This window comes from Gopherus flavomarginatus, chromosome 1 (assembly GCF_025201925.1).
Source record: "Gopherus flavomarginatus isolate rGopFla2 chromosome 1, rGopFla2.mat.asm, whole genome shotgun sequence".
Taxonomy (NCBI): domain Eukaryota; kingdom Metazoa; phylum Chordata; order Testudines; family Testudinidae; genus Gopherus; species Gopherus flavomarginatus.
In genome coordinates, this window is record NC_066617.1 from 225,411,281 (window position 1) to 225,423,945 (window position 12,665).

At 41.2% G+C, this 12,665-nt stretch overlaps 1 protein-coding gene across 1 annotated transcript in view; it reads right to left on the bottom strand.

The window, feature by feature from the left end:
• Positions 1-771: 771 nt before the first annotated feature.
• The window catches only part of PTCHD1 (patched domain containing 1), a 43,666-nt gene continuing 31,772 nt past the window's right edge, over positions 772-12,665 (bottom strand). Inside the window, exon 3 of the mRNA XM_050936512.1 lies at positions 772-2,462. Within this exon, the coding sequence (XP_050792469.1) occupies positions 808-2,462 (1,655 nt within the window). The 3' untranslated portion in view covers positions 772-807. The remainder of the gene's footprint in view (positions 2,463-12,665) is intronic.

Here is a 12,665-nt window from a genome sequence, read left to right on the forward strand (position 1 = left end):
TATGTTAGTACAGTACTAACAAAACTACGGTTGGTAAAGCAGATCCCTTGTTTAAATAATAGCAAGACATTCATAAAATAGAATTGTACATCTTCTAGCATACTAGAGTCACTGACATTTTTTGTTTTTGTTTTTTTAAAAAGGAACAGCTACAAAAAACATGACTTTAAAAATGTTCTTGGAGATGAATTACATTTTAAAATAACTGTATTTTTAGAAAAAAAAATTACTTGTAACACAAATTTGTTCTGAAAGTGTCTGGTTGCTGCATACAGCCTTCTTCCCTAGTTTGCTTTCTGTTATAGAAACTTGCATGAATGTTTTCATTCGAGAAAAAGAGAAAAGAAAGATCAATGTGATGGCTAAAACCTATCAGAGCTGACTCACTGAGCTGAATTATTGCTGTGCAGAAAGTTTGTAAAGCCTTTACCTCCGGATGAACGCTGAGCGTTACTTCAGCCTTGACAGTTGACCTTTCAATTTGATTGGGCTCAGCAATAATAATAGCTGTATCTGCAGTATAGAGAAGGCAGAACAGTGCTTAGTAACCCATCTTCCCTTCTTAGATCTTACCACAAGTGACTAAAATTCACACTCTTTGTGTGTGTGTATAAATTCTTTCACTAATAATACCTTTGTTATGGAGGCCAATTAATGTACAATTTCCCCTTTTTTTCCCCACCCCCACCATTTTGGCTATTCTTGGTTTTAGTTTAGGAAAAGAAAAATCAAAAATCCAATATTTAGTCAATAATGATCTCTTTTCTCTCAATAAGACCTACTGTGAAAAGACAACAAACAAACAAATCAAACTGTTGTAATTTGGTCAACCACTCGGGTACTATCCATATCCACCATTTCGACACACACTATTTCCTCACGATTTTCAGGATTCTTCTTCTCTTTCCTTTTTTTCTTGGATGGTGGCACAAAAGTCAGTATCACAGGTAAAATGGCAAAGCAGTGAAAGAAGGTGACTAATGCTATTAAAAACAAGCACCTGAACAGTGTACGGGTCAGATTTGAAGGCACAGCTGCAAGAGGAATCAGACCAACAATATAGCAGAGGTAGCTCTGTAAAATAGCTACCCCGTGCACTTCTAGGGCATTTTTTACCCATTTAGTTCTTGTGAAATCTTTGCCCAGGATAAAGGTTGATAACAGTGGCGCACAATTGTCAATTGTATAATTAATCCCATAAATTAAGCACAACACAGAAATACAGTCCAGTTCCACTTTCCACAAGGTCATGAAACCTATGACTCCAAATTCGACTGAGGCAACAGTTAGAGTGAGCCAGACATTGATTAGAGAGTCTGCCACCAGGAATGCCGAGAAGAAGAGCAGAAATAAAGCACTGATGCAGGAATTTTGTAAGGGGGCTCCCACCGAGGAGGCGTAACGATCCATGTACACGAATGATGGATTGAAAACGATGAATTTTACCTTGGATGTGAGAGACAGTTTCCTCAAGGTTTCCAGGAGATCATAGAGTTCTTCTCTCTTGGTTTCCATAGTCTTAGCCACCAAGAACATCCTTGAAGCTACTACATCAACTTCGTTGTTGTATTTCTTGGAAAAGATGATATCCTCTGAAAAATGGGCATACTGGGGGGCTTTCAGGAAAGAGTTCCTCAACATGTCAGTAAAATTCTTTTTGGGCAATCCAGTAGATATGTTGAGTTTCCTAAGATAATTTAAATAGCTCTCAAACCAAGATATCCTCACAAACCCTTTAGTATACTCTAGCACATCTTCTTGAACGCTTGTGTTCCAATATTCTATTGACTCATAGATATAAAACCCAATGACTGGGCTGTAGTTACTGAAATACTTTTGCTGGGCAGTAGTGTATTCAATGGTTCGTGTCGCGGTTGCTACGATGTTACTAAGGTCTGACCCTTCATTGACCTGCAGGTAGCCCATTAAGGCAAAGGAAATATAAATAAGGTAAAAGAGAACTACAAAAGGCTTGACGTAAGTGTTTGTTATCCAGTCACAGTAATAGCGTTTGAGGAAACAAACCAAAAGATGACTTTCATAAGTATTTGTTTCCTCTGAATCGGTTGTGTCCTCACTGAATTTGGCTGTCAGAAGAAACCTATACCATGCAGGCTTCTCTTGCAATACCTCTGGCTTTGGTACCTTTCTGCAGAAGATACTATGCTGGTAGTTGTTTTCTATGTAGCCAGTAAACACCAGGCTGGAACCATAAAAGGAGAGTACGTAGAGGTAGTTGAAGAAAATTGCGATACAGGAATTGCAGCAGAAAATCCTTGCTGCTTCAATGTTAGTGAAGGGACTGGCACCTATTCCAAAAGTGACCAGGTACATGGCAGTGGTGAGAGAAAAGGAGAGCATGGAGTCTGCAAACACAGCTGCAGTTCTCTCTTTAACATGTTGGTCTTCTCTAGTTTTCCTCCAGGAGGACAACATTTCAAAAGTCCCATATAACCCATGACCTAGAATAAAGAACAAAGCAAGTGTTTAAGGACTGTATCTTTTTAGTCAGGAAGGGCAAAACAGCATGAAATTTTTTTAACATGGACGTGCTAAAAGGCACCAAGGAGTTATAACTGGCCGCCATTAATTTAAGTAGCAAAGTTCTTGTGGAATAAAAAATATTAAGATTTTGTAAATTGCAGAAGCACATTAATCATGAGAAAAGCAGTTAGCAAACCCAAGTATCTTCATCATGTATTTTTGGTAAGGGTCAACATGTGGAAGCCTAATGTCTTTGTAAAGAGTTCACTAGAGTTTCCACACATCAGTGTTATTGGGTTGATGGTAAACAGGTAAAATATTTGTTTTTTCTCAGCCATTGGTTTTAGTTTTCAAGAGCGCCTGAGATGGAGGATGCTTTGAAATTCAGTATGTTTGCACTGTTTTCAGGTGGTGGGATCTGACTAGTGAATAGAACAAGCGATTAGGAACCAGAAGAGCTTGGGCATTATTTGGTCTTCTTGCTGAAAAACTAGAAAAAAATAAAGTGAAGGAATGTTGTATCTGAGTTGAGTTTTGCTGGGTGAATCAATCACAGATTTTCCCAGTCCCTTGCCACATCCTCTGTCTAGAAAAAAAGATAAATCACAGAAATGTAGCAAACAAAAAAGCATGAATAAATTTTACAAAAGTAGAAAGGCAGAATGAATGTGGATTATAATAAGCTTATATGTACAAAACTACATGCTGCTTTATTTTTCTTACTTTAATGTGTATACTTACACAGTTTGTTCAACTAAATGCAGATCCATTTAAATTTTCACCAATCCCTAAATGTTGTAATTTATTTGATTACCTCTTAAAATAAATATAGTGTTCGTGAAAGAGCTGAACTGAACAAATATAGGATTGGCAAAATGCATAGCTTTTCCTGTGTCTCTGGTTCTTTTGTCCTATATGCCATTAAATCCTTGGTCTCTCTGTTGTGACCTGTCAACAAAGGTATCAGTTCTGATGATGGTTTACTTGCTCATTTGCAGCAGAACCATACTGCGAACACAGACTCATTTCATATACATCACCAAAGAGCTATCAGATGGGAACGGTTATGAGACACAACTTGATGTATTGTAGAAGAGAAAAGTTCTGTAAAAATAACGTTTCGAAATAAGTTGAAGTTTGTAAAATGCCAGCTGATTGATACCTAATCAGTCCTAAAAGTACACTCCTGGGAGGTGGGAAAACTGATTTGAAATAGGAAAACTGAGTGACTTTACAAGGGGTGCCAATGTTTAGACTCAGGATTTCTGAGACATTAGTCCTAGGCTTAGATCATTTGACAATGTCTTTGCACCCCTTTACCAACTCCTTGAGTCCCCCAGGCTAAATTCTAAACTAATTAGGGCCTGGCACTGGGTGTATATTCTGGACTGTATACTTCTCACAGTGGAATGCCCATTGCTTTCAGTCTGAAGTTTGCACAGAGACAGGGTGACCAGACAGCAAATGTGAAAAATCGGGACAGGGGATGGGGGGTAATAGGCACCTATATAAGAAAAAGACCCCCAAATCGGGAGTGTTCCTATAAAATTGGGACATCTGGTCGCCCTACACAGAGATCAAATGAAAAATATGGTTTTTATGTAGGAACTAAGGATGGGATTCACTGCAGTAGGGGGACTGGGTCTCGCACTGCCAGGTAAGTGCTCTAAACACTAACCTGAAGAATCATGTTCACACTTCCTCACCCAATGACTCTTTAAGTGTTTATCCACAGTGGAACAGCTTCAAAAGGAGAGATTCCCACATCAGAATATCTCATAGCTCAGTGGTTAGAGCCTGCAATCCCCCAGGGATCAGAGGGGGTGAATTGAACGTGGGTCTCCCACATCCCTGGTGAGTGCTCTAACCACTCAGCTAGAGGTTCTAAGATGGGTGGTGGTGACAGCACCTTCTCTGGGTCTTTTGTACGGAGTGAGGCAGGATCTAACTCATTCTCTCAGAAACTGACTTAGGTGCTAAGTCCAGACTGCAGGGAAGTGCTTGTCTTACTGGTGAGCCATGAACTGGGATCCTCTTTCCTAGAGTCAAGCATCTTAGGTGCCTGACTCTGAAATTAGTGGGGTTTAGGATAGCCATTGGCTAGCTTAGGTGACTCATGCCTAACTCTCTTTGTGAATTTGGGCCTAAAAATTTAGTTAGTTATGATTTCTTCTTCTTGTTGCATTTGTCATTCAGTGATATGTCCTCCCATCTTTGGGCCAGCCACTATATCTCCCCTTTGTTTTTCTTCCTTTCCCTTCCTGCTTTCTCTGTGTTTCTCCCCCATCTCTGCCTTCGTGACTCTACTTTGCTTTTTCCTCTGCATTTCTTTCTCTTCAGTAATGTCCAATTCCCAACCCAGTAGGTTTGCTTTGCTCTCATTGTCATCCTCATTCCTTCCACTAACAATGTTCAGTGATTAAAACATATTTAATGCGGGCATGAAAGTGTAATTTGGACTGTAATCATAGACTTAGGGTCGGGGCATTCAATCTCTGCACTATTGTTTCATACTGTCTGCAAACTCAGGCAGATACCTTTACATCAATTATATTTGGTTCACATTTGGAAGGTTATCTCTGCTGCCATTAGCGCTGAAAATTTTCTTAAAAAATAAATCAATTCCTGAGCATCTGTGTGTCATGAAGGCTGCATACGTACATACCTTTGGCTAGATCTGGCCTGGGGGCTGCCTGTTTGATACCCCTGCCTAATCAGAGTATCCCCAAAACTGATAATAATAACCCTGGCCTTGATGCAAGAATTAGCATATCTAAGTTTTGAGCTGATGGCATGGCTGTTCATTCTGGTAATAAGGGAAAACAGTGAACTCACTAGTCACAGATACTTTTAAACAAAAGAGAAATTTGAAATATGGAACTAAAATGAGTTAATGTAACTAGTGTCTTTTCTCTCCAGCATCTCTTATGCACAGTAACAAAGTCCTTGCCTTCATGCATACCAGATTTTAAAAAAACCCTACATCATGGCATAAAACATGAATATCCATTTTGTAGTAACATTAGTCATGTTTCCAATGAGGCATTTATCTTAATTTGTCCAAATATTGTTTTACAGCTGCTTCCAGAGGGCAGGTCAAGACTGTCAATTTGATAGCTAGTACAGTGCCCCCTATTAAAACTAATTGGGGATGCCAAAACTTCCCAGACATAGAAAAAGGAAAAAGTACAATCAGCGACTGACACCTCGTTGTTAATTATGTTTTAAATAGTTATGTTCTAGGTTCGGCAGGGAAAACTATTAAGCTTGCTTTCCCTGTGTTCTTTGTAAAGACAGATTGACCTTTATTTAAAAGTAAGAGATCACTTGCCAAAGTGAGGAATGAGAGGTTTAATCTCTTTATGGTTCCCATAAGTCCTGCAGACGGGCATGTCTGACTATTCCACACAGCATCAAATTACAAATTACTTTCACCATGAGCTTTAGTTTGAACACATTTTAAAAAAAATGCTTCATCAATAATAAGGCCTTGCATAACAATTTCAGATAGAAGCATTAATTTGGCAGGCTTTAGTCCTTACGATACAACAAAATTTAGATATAGTTAAAAATGATGCAAGGTCTGATTTTTGTTTGTTTGTATGTTTTGGATAATAGACATGTCTGATCACATTGACTTCTGATCAGTGGTGCTAGAATATTTTTAGTAGTGAGTGTGCTGCAAGCCAGCCCCTTACTCCGGTCTGTGCCTCCCGCCCCCGAGCTGAGTCTGGGAGCAGGGCTGTGTCTCCGGGAGGGGGGGACCTGGACAGGGGTAGGTGGCCGAGGCCACAGCTGAAGGCGGGTATGGGGGCAGGAATGGATCCCCGGGCAGGAGTCAGTAGCTGGAACCCCACGAGCAGGGCCAAGAGCAGAGCCCTGGCCGGGTGCAGGACCCTGGGAGTGGAGGCCTGAGAGTGGGGGGTGTGGCTGGGCACAGAGCCAGTGGTGGGGAGCGGAGACCCTGGCACAGGGCCAGCAGCTGGGCAGTGGGGCCAGCAGAGTGCAGGCGGAGGGCTGGGAACAGAGCAGAGGCATGGGAAGCACCCCCAGGTTTTATGTGTGGAACTAGTGGCTGGGGAGCGGGCCGCAGGGCTGGCCCCCAGGACCCAAGCTGGGGAGTGGAGCCCTGGGCATGGGGCCAGTGGCCCTGCATAAAACCTGGGGATGCTGCAGTACTCCACACACTCCTACTTTCTGCACCTATGTTTCTGACTGCCACTTACTACAAGGACACATTTTAATAATATAACACTTTGGGATACTTTTTTACTTTGCTATTATATAATTGTGGAGGATAACTTGAAAAGGAACTGGATTAATAAAACTATTAAACTAAATGAGAGGCTCAAATGCATATAATCTAGAAAGCTAACTGAAAAAAATGATTGCCTTGCATATCATCCTATTTTATGGGTTACTTTTTTTGTCTTTTATATACTCCGTACATTATGGATTGGTATTTTCTGTTTGAATTTTGTGTATTTCTTGACCATGCTCTGTATCATGTACAATATTTGTGAAGGGTACTGAAGGCCTAATTTTCAAAATTGCAAGTCTGCAAAGGTGTCCTTAATTGTCTAGCCCAAAGTCACAGTTTTTACATGCAGTCACACTCAGGGCCTGATGCAGTGCCCACTGAAATCCATGGAAAGGAGCAGGCCCTAATTTCATATGCTAATTACGCACAGTATTTTAGAGATTAGCCCTTGTTGTCTTGTGTATGGAGGCATTTTGTAAGAATTTTGCTTTCCTTCTATGGTTATGCTGATTTCATGTTCTCCATTTTTAACCACCATCTGCCCATCTATATTTGACTCTATTGTTCCTCTCTCTCTCAATGTTATGATGTCTGTCCTATAAACCATCAGCTAGAGGTGATCAGATCTTTCCTTGCAAATAAATAATCCTGTTATTTTAACCCTTTTCCTGCTATTTAGTTATCCAAAACATTATTTGTACTGATTTGTTTTTCACAATTGTTCAGTAAATAATGTGTGAACACATGTAGCCAGTGGGTTATTAGCAAACTCTTCACTACAAACACTTACTTACTATTCATAGATCACTGTGTGTGCCCTGTGATTGGTCACCTAGATCAAAAGGTATTCTTTTTGTTGCTTGGCGGGGTGACTTTAACTGTATCATCCAGCAGAGTCCCCTTTTCTGTTTATACCAGTTTGTCACTATCCACAACTCTTTTTAACCAATCTTTTGTGTAAAAAGCAATAATAAATGAGCTGTCAATATGCTCTCAAATATTTATTCACTCTGGGTGGAGAGAAAAAGTGAGACATGATGGTGCACGACCTGGGGCACTAGCTGGCACAAATAACAGGAAGATGAGTAGAGATAAAGCCGAGAGAGCTGTGGAGGCTGGGGAGTGTGATCTGAAGGGGCAAATGAGGTTGTTGGAGGAATGACAATGAGGTATTGGAAAAATGAGCGTGAGGGCCTGTCTGTTCTGTGTTTGTACAGCACCTAGCACATGGGGCCCTGGTCTATGATTGGAGCTCTTAGGCACTCCAATAATACAAATAACTAATAATAGCACTGGAGAAAACCAGGCAAAAATCCTCTTGTTGCCCTAAAGAGCTAGTCCTTTGGGACACAGGGGATTCCCCCTTGTTGTGTTTGCTGTTGCTCAAGATCCATTACAGAAATTCTGATTAAAGCAGCCCAGAGAGTAGGCCCAGAGTCACAGAGAGACTTAAGCATCTAAACCCCTGATTTAGGTACTACTGCAATCCACAAAACCCCTGCTCAGCTGTCGCTTAAACCCGTAGGTGCCTAAACTCGCTCGGTGCGTAAATGTCTGCTGTAAAGGTTCCCTAGGTGCCTAAATTTCTGCCTCAGGCAGCAACCAGAACATGTATCTCACTCCTAAGCTCCAGTGTGATCCTCAGATCAGGTTAAGACAGGTGTTGCCTCACCTATCTCACGTAATGGGACCCCATCCAGTAGCTGTGGTCCGAGTACACCTAACGCCACACAGAATGGCGGAGGGGGGAGAGTGTGTATGCATGTCTGTGTTGCAGTGCTTAAGCCCTTCTGTGAATTCAGGCTGTAGTTATTTCGACTGTACTTTCTGCAGCAGTCTGGGGTTTTTACAGATTGCGTCTCACTCATCTTTGTCTTTAAAAAATAAGATAGTAAAAGTGCTCTTACATAGCACGTTTCATCAGTAGGTGTCAAAGTACTTTATCACGGAGGTCAGTATCATTATCCTCATTTTACAGACACAGAGGCTGAGGCACAGGGACGAGAAATGAGTTGCCCTGCGGCAGGTCTCCTGAGTCCCAGTCCAGTGCTCTATGCACTAGGCAACCCTGCCAGCCTAAAATGACAGCTGCTGTTAGATTTTCTGTCTTTAAAGAATGCAATGTGCTATCTTTAATTTTATACAAAAATTATGAGAGTTTTCTCACAGCCCCCATAAAAAGATTAAATGAATGTATTTAAAGGAAAAACTGAATAGAATTTTTCAGTAATGGAAAACAGGGCGAGAGACTGGGAATCAAACATTAGTTCCCTTTTCACAAGACTATGTCTGCACTACGGACCTTACAGTGGCACTGCTGTACTACTGTAAGGTCTCCCATGTAGCCACTCTATGCTGGCAGCAGAGAGCTCTCCTGCTGGTGTTATTAAACAACCCCTAACGAGTAGAGGTAGCTATGTTGGCGGGAGAGTGTCTCCTGCGGACATAGCGCTGTCCACACCGATGCTTTTGTTGATAAAACTTTTGTCAGTCGGGGGGAGTTTTTTCACACCCCTGCCTGACAAAAGTTTTGCCAACAAAAATGCTAGTGTAGACATAGCCTTAGTTTTACATGCACATAGATACAGTATAGCAGTATGTTATGCTATGGAACTGCACTGTGTTTTACCTTTTGGTTTCAAGTGTGTTTGTTTACTTTTCTTGGAATGTGGGACACCCCCCTAAAGATGGAGGAGGAAGTTCCACTCTTCCATGGCTGTCTGTTACACATGGTAGCATTTTATGCATAGGTGCAGTTTGACTTCTATATTTGGGAAGGCGGCTCCAGTCAAGCCAACAGGGCCATGCATGGGCGGGGGAAGGGGGAGGAGATTTTTGTGCCAGCCCACAGGGGCACCATTTCAAATTTTTTGGGGGAGGGAGGGCAACTTTAACTGTGGTTCCAGGGGCTACTTAGGAAACTGAAAACTCTAATTTTTTTTGCAGATAATAACTTAGAAATTATCTGACAGGACAGGATTCCTATATCAAAAAAGAAAATTAAATTAATATTAGACCTACTCAGTTCTAATACTAACAGTTTCTGGCATCTTGTGGCAAGTCACATATGGGACACTGGTTAGGTTTAAAATTGCAATGTAATGAACTCTTTGAGTCTCCTCTTATAAGGTTCATTTTCCATTCCTCAGATCATCCTTCTCTGCACCTGTTCCAGTTTGAATTCATCTTTCTAAACATGGGAGACCAGAACTGTACACAGTACTCCAGATGAGGTCTCACCAGTGCCTTATATAATGGTATTAACATTTCCCTGTCTCTACTGGAAATACCTCGCCTGAGGCACCTCAGGATCATGTTAGCCTTTTTCATGGCCGCATCACATTGACAGCTGATAGTCATCCTGTGATCAACAAATACACCCAGGTTTTTCTCCTCCTCTGTCATTTCAAACTGATAAATCCTCAGCTTACAGCAAAAATTCTTGTTGTTAGTCCCTAAATGCATCCCCTTTCACTTTGCACTATTAAGTATCATCCCATTTCTATTACTCCAGTTTACAAGGTCATCCAGATCTTCTTGTATGATATTCTGGTCCTCCTCCATACTGGCAATACCTCCCAACTTTGTGTCATTCGTAAATTTTATTAGCACACTCCCACTTTTTGTGCCAAGGTCAGTAATAAAAATGTTAAATAAGATAGACTGATGAGGAACTCCACTAGTAACCTCCCTCCAGCTTAACAGTTCACCTTTCACTATGACCCATCGTAGTCTCCCTTTCAACCAGTTCCTTATCCACCTTTCAGTTCTCATATTAATCCCCATCTTCTACAATTTAACTAATAATTTCTCATGTGGAACTGTATCAAATGCCTTACTGACATCCAGATAGATTATATCTACTGAATTTCCTTTGTCTAAAAAAATCAGTTATCTTCCAAAAAAAATATTAATAACTTTGTTACTACCTCTTGAATCCAACAACTGAAATAATTGTAGAAAAATCTATAATTACTTTCTATCATGTAGGCTTCTTACTTTTTGCAGTTCACCAAGCTTGGAACAGATCATTTAACTTTAGGAAACACCCTAACAGCCCTTTCTTATCTTAATTACCTGTTAAATCACTCTGTTTATAAACAACGAGGAGTCCAGCACCTTACTGAGCTAACCTTAAAGACTAACAGATATATTTGGGCATAAGCTTTTGTGGGTAAAAAACCCCACTTCTTCAGATGTATGGAGTGAAAATTACAGATACAGTCATAAATATATTGGCACATGCAGAGAAGAGAGTTACATTACAAGTGGAGAACCAGTGTTGACAAGGCAAATTTAGTCAGGGTGGATGTGGTCCACTCCCAATAATTGATGAGAAGATGTCAATACCAAGAGGGAAAATTGCTTTGGTAGTGAGCCAGTCACTCCCAGTCCCTATTCAAGCCCAAATTAATGGTCTTAAGTTTACAAATGAATTGTAGCTCTGCAGTTTCTCTTTGAAGTCTGTTTCTGAAGTTTTTTTGTTGAAGGATGTCTACTTTTAAATCTGTTATTGGGTGTCCAGGGAAATTAAAGTGTTCTCCCACTGGCTATACTGGAAACCCACTGACCCTATACTGGAAACTTACTGACCAATATACTTACCTACATGGCCATGTGTTCATCCAGGACACAACACACAATCCATTGTCTACAGCCAAACCCTGAGATACAACCGCATTTGCTCCAATCCCTCAGACAGAGACGAACACCTACACAAGCTTCATCAAGCATTCTTAAAACTACAATACCCACCTGGAGAAGTGAGGAAACAGATTGATAGAGCGAGACGGATACCCAGAAGTCACCTACTACAGGACAAGTCCAACAAGGAAAATAATAGAACACTATTGGCCATCACATACAGCCCCCAGCTAAAACCTCTCCAGCACATCATCAACGAGCTACAACCTATCCTGGAAAACAATCCCTCACTCTCACAGACCCTGGGAGACAGGCCAGTCCTCGCTTACATACAGCCCCACAAACTGAAGCAAATATTCACCAGCAACTACACACTTCACCACAGAAACACTAACCCAGGGACCAATCCCTGTAACAACCCCCATTGCCTACTCTATCCCCATATCTACTCTAGCGACATGATCATAGGACCCAACCACATGAGCCACACCATCAGGGACTCATTCACCTGCACATTTACCAATGTGATATATGCCATCACGTGCCAGCAAGGCATCTCTGCCATGTACATTGGCCAAACCAGACAGTCTCTATGTAATAGAATAAATGGACACAAATCAGACATCAGGAATGGCAACATACAAAAGCCAGTAGGAGAAAACTTCAACCTCCCTTGACATTCAATAACAGAGTTAAAAGTAGCCATCCTTCAACAAAAAAGGTTCAAAAACAGACTTCACCGAGAAACTGCAGCGCTACAATTCACTCGCAAACTTAACACCATTAATTTGGGCTTGAATAGGGACTGGGCATGGCTGGCTCACTACAAAAGCAATCTTCCCTCTCTTGGTATTGACACTTCCTCATCAATTATTGGGAGTGGACCACATTCACCCTGACTGAATTAGCCTTATCAACACTGGTTCTCCACTTGTAAAGTAATGCCCTTCTCTTCATGTGCCAATATATCTATGCCTGTATGTTTAATTTTCACTCCATGCACCTGAAGAAGTGGGTTTTTTACCCACAAAATCTTATGCCCAAATAAATATTTTAGTCTTTAAGGTGCCACCGGACTCCTCGTTGTTTTTGTGGATACAGACTAACACTGCTACCCCTCTGATACTGTTTACAAACAAAATTCTGACTCCCTGCCTCACAGGGTCCCAAGCTGGGAGAAGTCTCCTGTCTCCTCTGTGGAACTCATGACACTGCACACTCAGGCTGCCTGTCTGTCCGAAGCTTGCAATTTTGGGGGTGCAGTGCCACACCCTGC